The 15841-nt window shown below is 38.5% G+C and overlaps 1 protein-coding gene across 10 annotated transcripts in view; it reads right to left on the bottom strand.

Annotated features, from left to right (window-relative positions):
* Positions 1–15841, bottom strand: part of ptprsa (protein tyrosine phosphatase receptor type Sa) — a 313640-nt gene that overhangs the window by 92673 nt on the left and 205126 nt on the right. For all 10 annotated transcript variants that reach the window (XM_069186054.1, XM_069186057.1, XM_069186055.1 and 7 more), the window contains 4 exons: positions 3184–3453; positions 2089–2670; positions 1480–1616; positions 90–234 (listed from right to left, as the gene is read on the bottom strand). In XM_069186054.1, coding sequence (XP_069042155.1) covers positions 90–234; positions 1480–1616; positions 2089–2670; positions 3184–3453 — 1134 coding nt within the window. The remainder of the gene's footprint in view (positions 1–89; positions 235–1479; positions 1617–2088; positions 2671–3183; positions 3454–15841) is intronic.

The raw sequence follows: 15841 nt of genomic DNA on the forward strand, positions 1-15841 counted from the left end.
GAATGCATTCTAGGTGTGTATCCCAACATCACCTCTCTCAGGCATCTTTAAAGCGAAAAGAGAAAGTAGAAAAAGAAGGGGTAACGTACTGGCCTGGGACGTTTTCTGTGATATCTCGTTGGTGAACGCGCCGATCCCCTTGTCGGAGATGGCTGCCAGTGAGAAGAAGTACTCAGTGTTGGCTCGCAGGCCTTCTACAGTATAAGAAGAAGTGGGGCCAAATGTTTTGACGACCTGTTCAGAAAGGAAAACATAATGCTGCAATATTATAGTAAAACCCCCTCTATCACACCCCAAATAAATAAAAAAACATCCATTAGAGAGCAAAGATAGGGCAGCACACACCTTTTTAATGTAATCCAGGTAAAACAAAATCCTATTCTACAGCACTCCTCTCATACTGCACACAGACAGGGATCAACTGCTTTATATGATCATTTCACACCGTTGCTTCAATAAGAGTGAGTGCCAAGTACTGAAGCAGTACTTATTTCAGCAGTGCCTTCTCAATGTTTTCAATCTGATTCTTCCTTGAAGGTGATTTAAAAATATTAGGTGGGTGAATGAACTGCATTCAGACAGGGAGAACTCAGCACTAGTCTTGCAATGATAAGAATCTGTTTGAAATCAGTAAATTGACTTGGATGTGCTTTTGCACGCTACGAACCACCAGGATTCTATAAGAAGGAGTAAATACTTAAGTTGGAGTAATGTATGTATATTAAATTAGTGTACCAAATGAAAGGTTTCACCAAATATTTTTGTCTGCACAAAGGTTCTGTGGGTTATTACTGTAATTAAATTGCTTATTGCACTGAAATTCAATGAAATTCAATGTTTCCTTCAAGAAATGGCTGGATGAATTAACCACTAACTACCTTACAGAATAGATGGTCAGAAAGGCCTTCTATCACTTGCCATCTTACTGCGTAAAACCAAAGATTAAGTAAAGACAATAGAAGACATATTTTATTCTCAATGCAGATGTACTACAGTATATATAGTAATACCTTGATATTTACAAATTTACCTTATTGGTTTTGAGTCTCTGGGTGGAATTTTCTGTCTACCATTTCAAACTACATTATCATAGCAATAGAAGTAAGAATTATGCCAGATACTCATTTAAAAACTATCCATACATTATTATTTCCAAAATATATTGTGCTTTTCTTCACTCCAATGTCATGTTTTACTTTACTATAGGTGAATAAAATGCAACAGAGACTTTAATACAGTATGTTGAATCATGACAGATCCCCTAATCCTGTGTTTCCCATAAGGTCTGATGTTTACCAAGCGTGAATTTATCTACCGTGGAAAAATGTAAACCTCGCAGTTGACAAGGGATTACTATAATTTTAAAAGAACTGACAGAGAAATGCAAGAAAATGAGAAGCAGATATTGGAGCAGAGCACCATTGTCCTTTGATGTCTAGAGCCACAAAGACATCAAAAGGAAAAGTAAAACTGCTTTACCTCGGTTCCAAACTTGCCCTCTTTGTAGTGCAGCTCATAGGTGATGATCCCTTCCTTATCATAGGCTGGCTCCCAGGTCAGCTCAATGCTATTGGCAGAAACTGCTCCTACTTGGAATTTAGCTGGCTGTCCCGGCACTTGTATAAAGCATCAAAAAATAAAAAGCTCCATGTTAATCATGAAAGTATCCAAATGTATGCTAGGCTCATATAGCTGCACAGTTCAAACTTCAAATTAGCTGCACCACCAGAATACTGATAATTGTTGTAAAAATGCTGAATTTATTTGTATTTTGCTTCATCCTGTTTCTTTTTAACAGCAACAAACCCATTTGGATACTCTGAAAAGCTTATCAAATAAAAATCTTCTGTAGTCCACACAAAGATTTCCGCCTCATACACAAAACTATACAAATATAAAGCATACACGCATGTACTGTATAAGTGTATGCACACATAAGTACATACATGTATATCTTCATGTAATTATATAGAAATACAAGATTATTTTTTCTTTTTTCCACCCAGGATTGTACTTCTCCCCTGTATGATTGCCTGTGCTCCTTATTTCCTGAGTTGCACGAACACAGAAGGCAGCTGCTGCTCTCACCTCCCTGCAGGACCTTCACGTGAATGGGGTCGGAGAACGGGCCGTCTCCCACAGAGGTGAAAGCCAGCACCCGGATCGTGTACGTCTCGGATGGCACCAGGCTCTGCACGGTGGTGATGACGCTGTCCTGCACGTTGTGTATCTGCCAGAGGCTCATGGGCTTGGAGGGGTCCATGGTGTAATACACGCGGTACCCTTTGATCTGCCCATTAGGCTCCTCGGGCTCGTCCCACCTCACCATCATGGTGTTTGGACTAATGATGCGGGCCTGGATGTTGCGTGGAGGGCTGGCAGGGGCCTGTTCTCCTGTGCGGGCCTCCACAGGTTCGCTGGGGGGACCCTGACCGATGGTGTTGACAGCAGACACTCGGATCTCGTACTCGGTGTTTGGGCTAAGCCCTCCGATGCTGTAGCGGGTGGTGGTGATGCCATCTACGGTCTCAAACTTGCTGTCCACCTGCTTGCCGCGGTACTGGATGATGTAGTATGAGACAGGGTCAGGGTTGCCTGAATCCCAGGTGATGGTGATACTGGTTGCTGTGGTTTCGGTCACAATAGGAGTCCCTGGAGGCTTAGGCAGTGCTGGGGTGAAAGAAGAACATAGAAAATGACATTATCCCCAAAAGGGATTCACACATGGCAAGAACAAGCCCCATATGGAACTGCGACTCTTCCTGAGCTCAATTCCTTTTCATTTTCCTGTAATACAGCCTTAGGGAGAAACAACTGTTTAAAAACACTTTTCTATAACACTGGATTTAGATTGGCTGATACATGTTCAGAATGTGCCTTCTTTCTAAAGAAACAGAATGAGAAATAAATTATTATTTGTAAGAGAAATAAAACTTAAATTATTAAAAACAGAAAGGCTTTCTAAACTTGAGCTACAAAATTAAATAGCAATAAAAAATAAATCATCCACATACAGCTTACTAATATGCAAAAACTTCAGCTATCTGTAGGAAAGTATCATTTATGTTTTTACTAGATCCTGTCAACTGGCTTGCTCAGTAAATAAAAGGAAAGGAACTCCTTTTCTACAGATTTGCAACTATTCCAGAAAAAAGAGGTTTCCAATGCGCAGACTGATCTTACACTTGACAGTGATCTGTGCTACAGCCTCAATGACGCCAAGGCTGGACAGAGCCACGCAGGTGTAGTTGGCAGATTCCCTGACACTGTTCAGCTCCAGTACATTACGTCCTACAGGCATCTCGTCTTCCGGAGTCAGGTCTTCGGCTCCCAGCATCCACTTGACGTAGGGCATGGGGGAGCCCACCGCCACGCAGGTGATGTTGACACTGCCCCCGGGCATGATCTCGTGACTGGTGGGCATGATGGAGAATCTGGGTGGCACCCGGCGGACTGGCAGGGAGAAAAAGAGAAAGGTAACAAAACAAGCAGAGGAAAGTGAGCCGTGTTTTGAGGGTGGCCCTAAAAACATAAAATTAAAAACAAATTAAATCAATAAAAAACTAAACTAACAAAATTGCTTCACCAACAAGAAATATTGACATTAAAGCAACAATTCATAGCAACAAGGTTCCATTGACCAATATTTGACCCATCACAGCACATTTAAATACACAAAAATCTATTACTAGTTTCTCATCTTTTTAATTCCATTATTCATTGCTTTATTAAACATCTAAATCAGGACCACCCCACTTCTTAGAAAGACCTAAACGATAATATGCCATTATCATTATCATTTTGTACCAACACAGTCTACTGCCACACAGCACCAGAAAGTTCCTTCACCTGAAACTTCGCATCCAGCCAGAAATGGGCATTCAGTTGGGCTGGCCCTTGGACAGGAAGTGGTGTCAAAGGAGTGCCTGATGTTGTGTGTTCTGATTCCTTTCTACCAATCATCCCCACTAACAGGAGTGATCTTCTGTTGTTAACACATATGCAAGTAAGCAGACTTGTGTTTTAATCTCAGAGCTGCTCACAGAATGATTTGCTTGCTATCCCACTAGGACTAAAGATGAGAAACTTTAATCAAATTTTTGTGGTTCAGGGTAGATTGACTGGACAAAGCCGTTTTAGATCTGACACGGTTCCATTGATAGATGCAGCTATCAGTTCCACAGACATCATGCATAGTAGGTAAAATAAACAATAAAAATAAGAGAGAAATAGAGATAAAATGCATAGAGGAATATAACTGAAGGGTCGCTAGCATGCCCAGACGAAGATTGGAGAGAAAAAGAGAAAGAAAGGAAGGAGGCTGGGGAAGAAAGAGAGAGGGAGTGGGAAGAGGGAGGAGGGGAAAACCCACTTCAATGCTGTTTTAAGTTTTTTTTTTCCTCCAGCTGATGTGACCCAATGTGACTGGAGCACATTGTCACATCACACCCTGGCAGAGTAACAGAAAATAAATACATATAGAAAGTAATGCTAGAAATAGTAATAGTACTTGTAGTCATAAAATAGCATACCATAAACAAACAAAAGAAGAATAAAATGGATAGAAAATGCTTGACTACATTTACAAAAGGTTGTGCATCTCTGCTCCAGAGAAGTAGATGCAGCTTTCAGACCTAAGCAGGGGAATAGAAATGGCCGGGCGTGTGATGGGAAGGCTCATGGAGGCACATTTACACGGCTCTGGCAGGCCAAGAAACTCTCCCAGGTGTTTATCAGGTGACAGTCTCACACTTCGCTTCTGCAGGCTTGCAATCACCTGCTCCTTACAGGAGATCTAACATCCCCACTCACATCACCGGGGACAGGACTACGCGTGAACAGGTTTGTCTTCTCACAGGATTACTCTGTACTGGCGTGGTAATTAAAAAGAACAGAAGGAGGTTGTGACCACAACTAAATCAATATTTCAGGTAGCCTTAGAGCTTCAGATTTTTTGTCTCCAATTTGTTAAAAACATTAATTGAAAAATTCAGTTGTACCATATTTTGAAACTGTCAAATAATCAAATTTTCATTTATAGTCGTGTATCTACCAACATACTGTACATGTTTTCTATGTCCTCCTATATACATGTCTATAAAAACACTATTCAAAGAAATAAGAGCAAAAACATTTTTCATCACATTGTATAGCATTGTTCTTTCTCATAAACTAAACCTGCTCTAAAACCAGACTTCTTCTGATTAATTTTTGAGTTAGATTTGGATTCTGACCATTTTTTATTTCATGCAAAAATACAATTTTTTTAAAAGCAATCAATCTACTTCTTTTGGCAATAGTTAAAAGAGCTGTTATAGGATGGATCATACCTCCCACATTTCACTGCAGAAGGGTCTTCCAGACAGACTCTAATGCTCAAAAACATCTAAAACCGTCTTTCCCATATTTCCCTTTGGAATTATTATTTATGGGGCTAATCAATCAATTAACACTTAAATATTAATTTAATTTAAAAAGCAAAGCAATTGAGGAAATACCCTTTCTTTTGCGGTTAACGTGCACAGAGCTGTGTAAAATCATTGATGTCTGCGTCAGAGGTGAGAGGCAGGTAAAGAAGGAGCTGGAAAGTGTCTGGGGGGAGGTGAGGTGGGACGGACTCGTCATGCAGACAGATTGAATGTAAACAGGTGGAGGGGGGGTCAGGAGGGGGGTTAGAGACAGACAGACGGACTGGGAGGACAGGAGACGCACACACAAGACAAGAGGCAGAACAAGACGCAAGCAGCAAGGCGGCAGACAGGACAGCTGACTCAATCCACTCACGCCGAGAAATACTCATGTTGGGGGAGGGGGTGCAGGGAGAGGGAGAGGGAGAGGAGAGAGAGGAAGGAGACTGTGATTTCCAATTAAACAAAAGAAATTAAAGCATGTTTTCAGTGGGTACTCGGTCTCACACATCAGGGCTTGAAAGGAGATCACTCTTTCTCTCTTGGTCTTGTGGACAAGAACCGAGTCGCACAGTAAAATAAACCCTGAATGGGTTTCAGTGCTCAGACTTCATGTTCTTCTGACAAAGAAAGTGGATTTTAAAAATAACATTCTTTGGATCTCTGTTTGAAGCAGATACAGAATACATGGAAATTGATAGGTACAGTATATAGAGTACAAATTGTGTGTCAAAAAGAAATCTAATAGTAATAAACTTTATTTTATGTAGCACCTTTAAAAGTAGCTTCTCAATGCCAAGTCACACACATTAGGCAGCATCGCTTCACATTATATATCTATCCCTGTTGTATATGGTTCACCAGCTTCCTTTCATCTACAGTGCGTAGCTGAGCAATAAAGTAACACACTCTGTCCTTTAAAATGTTTTAACCCCAACTGTGTCAACACACTTTTGAAACGGAAGAACTCTTTGTGATTTCACTTGTATAGAATATACATGTTTTTAACAAAATTAAGTGCATCATGAAACCAGCAGCCCTTTTTACTCAAATTTCAAAGCTGTGTGATTTTTTTGTGCTGCTGAATTCTCAATAAGACAGTTTTTTATTTGATGTGATATTTTTTATTAGTGATCATTTATAACTGGTCTTAAACCAACCAAAAATTTATCTTACATCATTTTCTTACTCTGATTTTAAAACTTAAAAGTAAAAAGCCAGTAAAAAGACTAGACTCTTTAAATACATCTGGACAAATTTTGATGTCCAGATTTAAAATGTTTTTTTTTCATCATTTCTCAAATCACTCAGGTTCTATGATAATATGAGTTAACATTCCAATAAAAGTCAAAAACACCTTCTTAATTCCATTTAAATGAAGTTAAAGTGAAAACATGCATAATATATGCATAATATTTAAAGACATGTTGAAAGACTACCTGGCATAACCTGCTATCATACCTGTACAAAAGGCTATACATGCCTAGGTCAGGACAAAAGCTTGACCCACTTATCATAAACAAATCATTACTTTGTAGCAGAGTCTTTATTGCTTATATTGTTTGAAAAACAACCATAAATGAATGCATGTAGAATTTATAATTGTTGGGTAGCTCAAAATGTGTTTTCATTCAGACTGGCGTAAACATCCACCTTTATTGTATTAGTTCCTTGTTGTTTCCTTTAAATTTAATAACAGAATGTGTGATTTAATTGCAATGTTTGCCATTTCTTTGAATGATCCGTTAATGGTGGCTGTATCATTTACTGGAACACTTTAACTGCAATACTGGCCCCTGAATGGGGAGTTCAGAAAACAGGCACGTTGGAGTGTTTCTGCGGTGGAGGACTGACAGCACTTTGTACAAGTTCTTGTAAGAGTTGCATTAACAGGAGGTGAGCAAGCTAACAGGGTTGCTCCAATAAACCTCAGTCACCTGTGGTGTGACAGGTGGACATTTTCAGATACATACAGTACTCAGTTAGTGGGAAACATCTCAGGGCTGCTTGGTTCTTCTTATGATGTTTTGCCTCTTCACTGAGAGCGGCTATAGATGTTACTCATTTATGCAGGTAACTTATATTATTTCAAAGGCCATCCAAATGATACATCTTCCTCGTTTTGAGGAGACAATCAGCTTCTGGTAGTTTGGGATCAATGTTAATGAACCTGCTAGAGAGCATGACTCTGGGCGTAATAATTGGGCTTCAGTAATTGAAAGTGCAGTAACAGCATTTTATTACACTTAGATTCTATATAGCCAACACAAATGCACAGGCACCTGTGTCAGCTGGGTTTGTGATTATTCTTCATAATATTCCTAGTATATTGATGAGCAATAGTTCAATCTTAAACTAGTGCACCATTTATAGATGCCAAATGTGTTCAGAAACAATATTCCATTCAATAGCAGATATGGCATTGAGTGATCTCATATTTTAAGTTATACAATTCCTGGACACAAATGCTTTTACTTAAATATCTATAGCAGAGTTTAAGGATTAGCTGTATCTTCATACAGCTGAAATGGCTTTCAGACCAACATCACTTTGTTATCAGATATTGCTTAAACATTAAAATGCAAAGACATGTGCAGGATGCATGTGCTGTAATAGACTGTTCATAATTCTGTTTACATTCTATGTTGCAGCTGCTGATTCCTTTAATACGGTCATGGTCAGATATAGAAATCTGTGTCTTAGTGTTTAATTTGGCATTGGCACTGCTAGGGTTAAGGGATACATAGGACAGGGCCCAGCTAAAAACAAAAATCAAAATATCTCACTTAAAATAACGACAAATAAGAAAAACGAACAACAGTCAAACAGACAAAGAAACTGATCCTGTTCAAATTGATTCCTTCCTAGGAATTTATATGACAACAAAGGTGAAAGGTCAGCCCATTCCTTCACACAGTGACATGCATGGGTACCATTGCTCTATGACAAAAATAGAGTAGGGTGCAACCAATGCAAGGCTGATACAAGAACAAAATAGAAAGATACAGTATACGGGTACAGTCGAACAAGTCACCCAATTCCATCCAAGCATGCCATTCTCATGTGCAAGTCTAGCAACTTTTCTGAGGAAAGAAATCAAACTTAAAAAATGGAAACGCAACCTTTCACTGCACATATCATAGCGGAGGTATGTTTTCTTCATGGCACGGATGTAGGACTCTGGGAGAGCATGTCATTTTTAAAATGCAGAGAAATATGGACCATGCAGTCACACCCTTTAGGTCCTTACCAAAGTTTGTCCCTAAAAGAGCCCAATTCATAGGTTTTACTGGAAAGACAAATGGCTAAGTTTGGCGATTTTTTGGTGCTTCCAAGTTGGGAGTTCAGATTTCTATCAGCGATTTAGGTTTCTTGTGTTCTTTCAATTTAAAAACAAACTAACTTCAGTGGGCCACATGCTTTAATGGTTTAGTGAATGAGGCTGTGTAAGGAAAGTGGAGTCCTTCACCTTTTGTTGTTTGTGCTGTTTAAACTGACTGGCCTCTTGTGAATTTAGGGCAGCTGTATCAAAAATACACTAAATCCCATTAAACTGTACATTCCAACCTCAGATTATCACTTGGACACCTTCAGTTTGAAAGCATAATAATTGTTAGTATGATGCATAAAATGAAAGTCAGAATATGAACTTGTTTCTATTAATATGAACTTTTCAGTATGCCACTAAGTTTTTTAAGCTGTTCTGGTGCTGTATTTAAGTATCTAGACAATTTTCAAAACAGGAATCTTGCTCAAACCACAGGACCCAATACAATTTTTGTTCAGGGATAGAGGTGCACATGTGTAGTGCAGGTATGGTCTTGCTGCTTGTATCTTGAGAAAGACACTGATGGATGATGTCATTAGCCAACTGAGACTGGGATTCCCCCAGTAGTAGCATATAACCAACCAAATCTCACCTAACCCCACAGCTTATTTTTGACTTACATGCAACTGGAAGAGCCTGCAGAAGTTCTCTGCCTGAGCACTAATGTTCCTGTGTGCTGGGTGGGCTTACAGTGTACAAAGAAGCAGATGATGTCCCTCTGCATTTTTGATTATGGTCTCTTTCCCAGTGCTGATAAGATCAACAACTGTGTCACTAATTTAGACCCTGGTGTTCTGTCCTTTGGATAAGATGCAAGACTGAGACATTTTTTGTATTTTTAATTTGGATACAAGATTTTCCTAAATAAGTAATTAAAATTGCTGTTATGCTATCCAAAATATGTGTTGTCAATTCTGAATTTTCAAAAACAAAAACTGAATTTTAGCTTGTAGAAAAACTAGACAATAAGTGAAATCTGTTGCTGTTTAGCCATGGACTATATAGCACAGACCGCAGCCTCACTGGGCAGTATTAACAAAAGACGGACAGTAAGCTCCAGAATCTTTCTAATTTACACCACTGGGAATTGGTGAGTGGGCTGGAAGATCCTGACCTCAGGTCAGTTAACACCACATGGATTACAGCTGATGATGAAACTGCTATAAAAACTGGCTACACGTTAGACTTTTTTTGCTTTTAATCTCTGCAAGGATGCAGTTAGGTTTAGGTAACATTGAAGATGGCAACTTTATAAAGTATTTTGCATTTGCCCAGTGGAAACAAGGAATAGGCCATGCTTGGTACCTTGTATCGATAGGTCGCCCACTCAAGAATAATCAGGCCACAGATATATTTTTTGGACTTTTAGGTATACAACTCTTTGTATGAAAGTGCCTTAATTGAAACAAAGCCATGAATTAATTGACATAGGCTTACTTTGATCACTGACACAGAAAGGTTGCTTTCTTAGTTGAGTCCATGATTAAGCCCACAGATTTGCTACAAGTCTGTCAAATCATCATGGTGTTTGGCTCTCTATCTCTGACAACCCAGTTTTCCTAATTTATTTGGAGATGAATACTAAAAAAAGTCAGTAAATTATGGTATCACATGTCTATCAGAGAAGAATTAAAGACAGAATATGGAGATATAAATTCTGGCCACAAATAGTATTATCACAGCGGAAGTACTGTTGGGATTTGCCATTATTCTGTATGAATAATTAAAATGCAGTTACCAAAGTGGCGATATATTAATTACACTGTGAATAAAAAGTAACAGAAGTGTACCTATGTGAATACCTTAGGGGTGTAACAGCAGATTTCATAACCCTTCCAATAAGATTTTCTCGTTCACTTTATTCTTCAGTGGATATAAGCGGGTAGATGGTTAGTCATGAAATGTTAATGTCTGTCCCCAGTGCCTGCTGGCCTTACAACTGATCTGAATTTTAACACAGCGAGACAATATCCTCTGTTGTTTTACTGAAGAAATTACTACCCTTAGCAAATGCCGACTTTGCATTTTAAATGTGTAGTTCTATTAGTGTTTTAAATAAGGGGAAAAAAAGAAATGAAAAAGAAAGTACCTTTCACTCCTTTATCAGAGATCTAAAACTAGTAGCCCGGGGTAATATCTGAAGAAAATATCAGATACTCGTCCTGCACATGAGGTAGCTGTTAATAGAGCAATATCAGAATCCTAGCACAGTGGAAAGGGTGTAACTGGAGAGTCTGAGAAATTCTTAGTTGAGATTTGGAAGCAAACATCAGTATGGCGCAGATTGTGTGGTTGTAGCCCTTTGCCTTTTTTGGCAGTTAGAGAACCCAATTGAATGGACAGGTTCCTCATTCACAAAGACCTGCAGGCCCAGGAAATCATCAGGTTAATCCCATTTCAAGCCCCAGTGCAGAGAAAATAAAATAACTCAAAAGGTGTACATTGACGAGGTGAAAGCAGTCAAGAGAGAACGCCAGAACGCTGCACTATTCTACAGATAAAAAGGTGCGCCAAACGGAGGTTAGAAGGCGGACATTATCGGCCATTTTGGCGAGACAGTACGAGCAAGTCTGTCCTGTCCCAAAATGAAGGGGGAAGCCAAAATAATGTGCAGCCTTTAGTGTTACCATAAAGCTTAGATTACACCCTTGTTCACAAAATATGCAACGGGTCTTGCAGACACTGTTTTTTATACATTACAATAGGGAATAAAAAGGCAGTTTTGTGAGCAAGTGCAGGATGCACAGACCTAGTCAGGCAGTCCTGCTTTAAAAAGTCTCTTGATGGTAGCTAAAAAGAATAAATTGTAATAATCATAATTATTACAATAATAACTATATTATGGATATATTTGCTCACCTTTGAAAAAAATATGGTAGCTTTCTTTGCATAATTTCCACAGTGCAGACTGTGATTTTATTATTTAATTTTCCAATGTAGTGCATAATTTGCTGATCTGGACAACTTGCAGCAGATTTGAATGATCATGTTGTTTTAGGATCCAAATCAAGATTCTATTTCGATAAAAAGATGTATTGAAGCTCTGAAGATTAGAATAAAAACAAATCTATGAACTCTGAATATCTTCAGATGCCAGTTCTCAAACACATACTTATTATCTGCGTATGCTTGTAATAAAGTAGACTCAAAAGGTGTAATCTATCTTTAGTTACAAACTTCAGTTACAAACACACTAACTGCAGAGCATGCAAGCGAGTGCAAAATAAAACAGGAAAAAGTTTAGGTAAAAGTACACATTCAAGGATATACAGCACAGTCTTCCTGCATCGTTCATTCAAATTCCAACAGATAAAGAATATCTGCCAGTCTGTATGGGGATTCAATGACAAAATAAATCCTGGTACACAGAGTTGCTGATGAGAAGATCACAAAACTAAGATTTTCCACACCTCTTCCCTCCCTGCTGGATTTTCAACAAGCACATTGCAACAGAGCAGTGTTTGCGAGTCAGCTTGTAAGCAAACTAGTGTTTTCGGCAGTTTGGGAGCAAAATCCATAAGCCAACTCTGGAAAACACGCTGCAGTTAATTGAAAGAAAGGCTCAGAGTCTCTGTCCACATGCAAGCCACAAGCAATGGCTAGAGTGTCAAGAGTACAGTACAATACAACCTGGCAAACCAAGATTAAGGGAATAGGCAGGACAAGGTTAAGGGACTAAAGGCGAGGGACAGAACGATTTTAGCTAGACTGAGAATTCTGTTATCCATGCTAATGTATGACCCTCTCATCATTAGGCATTAGGCAGCATTTCTCAAACTGAGAACTCATATTTATCATTTACAGAACTGCCGTTTCTTTCTTCACAAGAGCAAATCTCATAAGTGTTTAGTTTTAAAATTTGCCTACCTCCCTTATTTGGGAAAGAGCTAAGCAGCTTCTAAAGTTTTAATCTGGATTCTAGACAATTTACTCACTGAAGAAGTGATTTTTCACAGTTAATAATTCACACTGGAGTAATTTTATATTAATGCCAAAGAATCCAATTTTGAAATATAAACAAGACAGCGGTGAAAAAGAGTGGTGCAACAAAAAGTTAACTTTTCTAACCGTTGCAAAATAGAATATACTATACGAAAAAAGTAATGAAATATACCTGTACTGTATTTACTGTATAAAGTGCTTTTAAAACTTTTTAAGCCATTAAGAATTTTAATCTTGATCAGACTACAAAGTTATATGTATCAAATGGGGGACAAATGCTCATCTTAAATGCTCCTTTTAAAAATTCAAACACTGTAGCATGTGAATGGAAAAGTATGAAGAGTGAAAAATGTGTTTTGGCCCAGCTGTGCCTGTTCAGGTGCTGGCAGCTGATTTAACCAAGACTGCCATCAAGCCTGGTCATATACACATGTAACAGCTCCTGTTTGATTAACAATACAGACTTAATGTCTGCCTGACTCACACACACTTTATTAATTTTTAACCATTGTATTGTAAAATTCTGAATCTTCAACAGTCCTTGCAAGTCAAGAACTTTTATTTTACATGCTGAATTGGCCTCTATTCCACTTTGCAGACAGGCCCGAATAGGCACAAGCTGCTAAGATCTTCATTTATTAAAAATGGTTGCCTTCAGTATTGATTTCAGAAAGATAGGGACGTGCTAATTTGCCTTATCAAAGGAACACAGTGCTTCCCTAACAGGATGTTCCATCCTTCCTGTCTTCTCACTCTTTCTACATTCTAAACTCTTGCCTTCTCTTTGTCCTTTCTCACTCCCTGCCACAGGCCATGACAAGCACATGAATATCTTGATCAATAACGTGCAAACCTCAAGTCCAAGACGAAGCTGCATCACTGCCACGTTAGGGTTCATTCTCTATCACCAGACTGCACTGGTTTGTATTGTACTGTACACAAGGAACAATTCCAGCTCAGTCTGTTTTGCTGAACTGAGCTATACTCTCATGCGCCATGGGTTTTCGGATTAGCAGGTGGAGGTAGCTACTGTGCACTCACCCACAGTGAGATGGATGTGCTAAATAAGCACTGGCAATAAATGCCAGGTCCTTTGTGGTGGGCTGAATTACCAGTTCTGTGGGCCAAAAGCTTCATTATTTATGCCCTGCACCTGCCAAGCCCTTGTGTTCCTAGTGGAAAAAGCATGCTCTCCGTCTGCTTGGAGTCTCAATGTCCTCCCTGTGTTACTATTCTGATGACATGACGACAGAATCTTTCAAACTTAAGACATTAACTGAAAACCCCATTTGTGGTTCTGCTGATAGAACAAAATAGCTCCATAATCCTGAGCACAGTTTCACACAGCTGGAATATGCTGTACAGGAACCCCTGCATTGCACTGTCACATCGTGATTTCCTTCCAATTAAAAAAAAACAGCGATACGTTTTTGAACAGGATCAGAAAGTCACAGGAGCTTAATGCAAATTTTTTCCCCCACTCACACTTCAAATATTTTAATTCAAACAATAAGTTGTTTAATGTTTTTTATGTTCAGCCTAAAACGCAAACATTTAGAATATTTAAACATTATGATGATATCTGGGGCACAATTCTGTAATTTGCAATAGTGCTAAGATCCTTATATAGATATATGATTACTGATAATGATTTTAAATAGGTATATCACATCTCAGTTACCTGGAGTCATAGGAATGAAACAAACTGATATCAGAGTAAAGCAATTAGAAACTGGATGTATTTACTTCTGGAAATTTAAGGGCATGCCATATTGAGGTCCATTCTGAACAAAGAAATCCAGAAACAATATGAAGGGACATAGTTTTAAATAGGCAAACATCCAAAATATGTACTCTGTCTTAACTGAATATTGTTATTTATTTCATTGTAAATTACACTTTTCTTTAAGTGCTTAACTGTTTTTCTAGAATGATTACCAGATTCATTACTCATGTAATAGTTTTTGTTAAAAAAGTGTTGTTTATAAGGTTTTAAAAAACAAATAAATGAGTTTATTCTTAAGAGACTTAGGCATCTTTACTGCAGTATCGTACAGTAGGTGATTCTTTTTTAAAAAATCAGTATGTTATTTACTTTTAAAACAGTAAGAATACTCTTAATTACTTGCTCAACAGTACTTGTGGTATTGATTCAGGGAAAGAAATAAGAAATCTCAACTACTACCTAATACTACAAAAAGGAAACTGACAGGTCTGTCATAGGAGAGCCGGACAATACTCATCACACTTCCATCCTGTCAAAGCTGAAAAATCATCTGAGCAGAAAGAGCTAAGGCCCATAACACTAAAGAACTGCCGTTATGTAAACGTAAGTCATTATATTTGATATTGATCCATGTAGCGCTGTAGAGCAGATTCCAGGGCTGTGTGAAGTCATTACCGCAACAAATCATGTTCAATCAGATACTCCACTTATCCCCCATGAGTTACTGCTATTAATAAGATGACAGGAACACTGGCTATTTACTTACTTCCACTTTTCTTTATTGAGGGAGTCAAAAAGCAGCTGCATGACTAAAAGCAAAAGACCCACAACCAACAGACAAGTAACCAGAAACTGAAAGGAGGAAAACAAACCAAGGGCACATAACTAAGAAGCAAAGAAAACAGGAACAGGAAAACAAAAAAACAGTGCAATGAAACAGAGGAAGGAAGGAAGAACGGCGCAAAGGAATTTAGAAAAGGGCATGCAAGCACAGTAGTTACATTCTCCCATCATGCATCAGGCCCTGTTATGTCCAAGTGCTGGGTTTCCATGACAACAAGTGCAGAGAAGCTCTCCTAGCAGCAGCAATACCAAAGGATGCAAAAGAGAAAAGGCCCCACAATGCAAACTTAAAATAAAACAAAAAAACCCGAGCATAGCGGGTTTTCTTTAATCACTTTTGAAAATTAATTTCTTATTCATAATTCGATTTCATTTGGATTGTTTTTTCTCTTCTTTTTTTTTAATTTTGCCTTTTTTCCAACAAATGTAAAAAAAATGTGGGTAAAAAAAGTAAAAAAGAAAAAACACACCAACCTTCTCGAAGCTCTGAGGGATGTAAAAGGGTTGATGCAGAACACAATGACATGAGGAGAAGAGAAAAATAGGGGAAACACAGAGAGAGTAAAAAAGGCCACCTCAAGGCTTTTAGCTGCT

This window comes from Lepisosteus oculatus, chromosome 29 (assembly GCF_040954835.1).
Source record: "Lepisosteus oculatus isolate fLepOcu1 chromosome 29, fLepOcu1.hap2, whole genome shotgun sequence".
NCBI classification, from domain to species: Eukaryota; Metazoa; Chordata; class Actinopteri; order Semionotiformes; family Lepisosteidae; genus Lepisosteus; species Lepisosteus oculatus.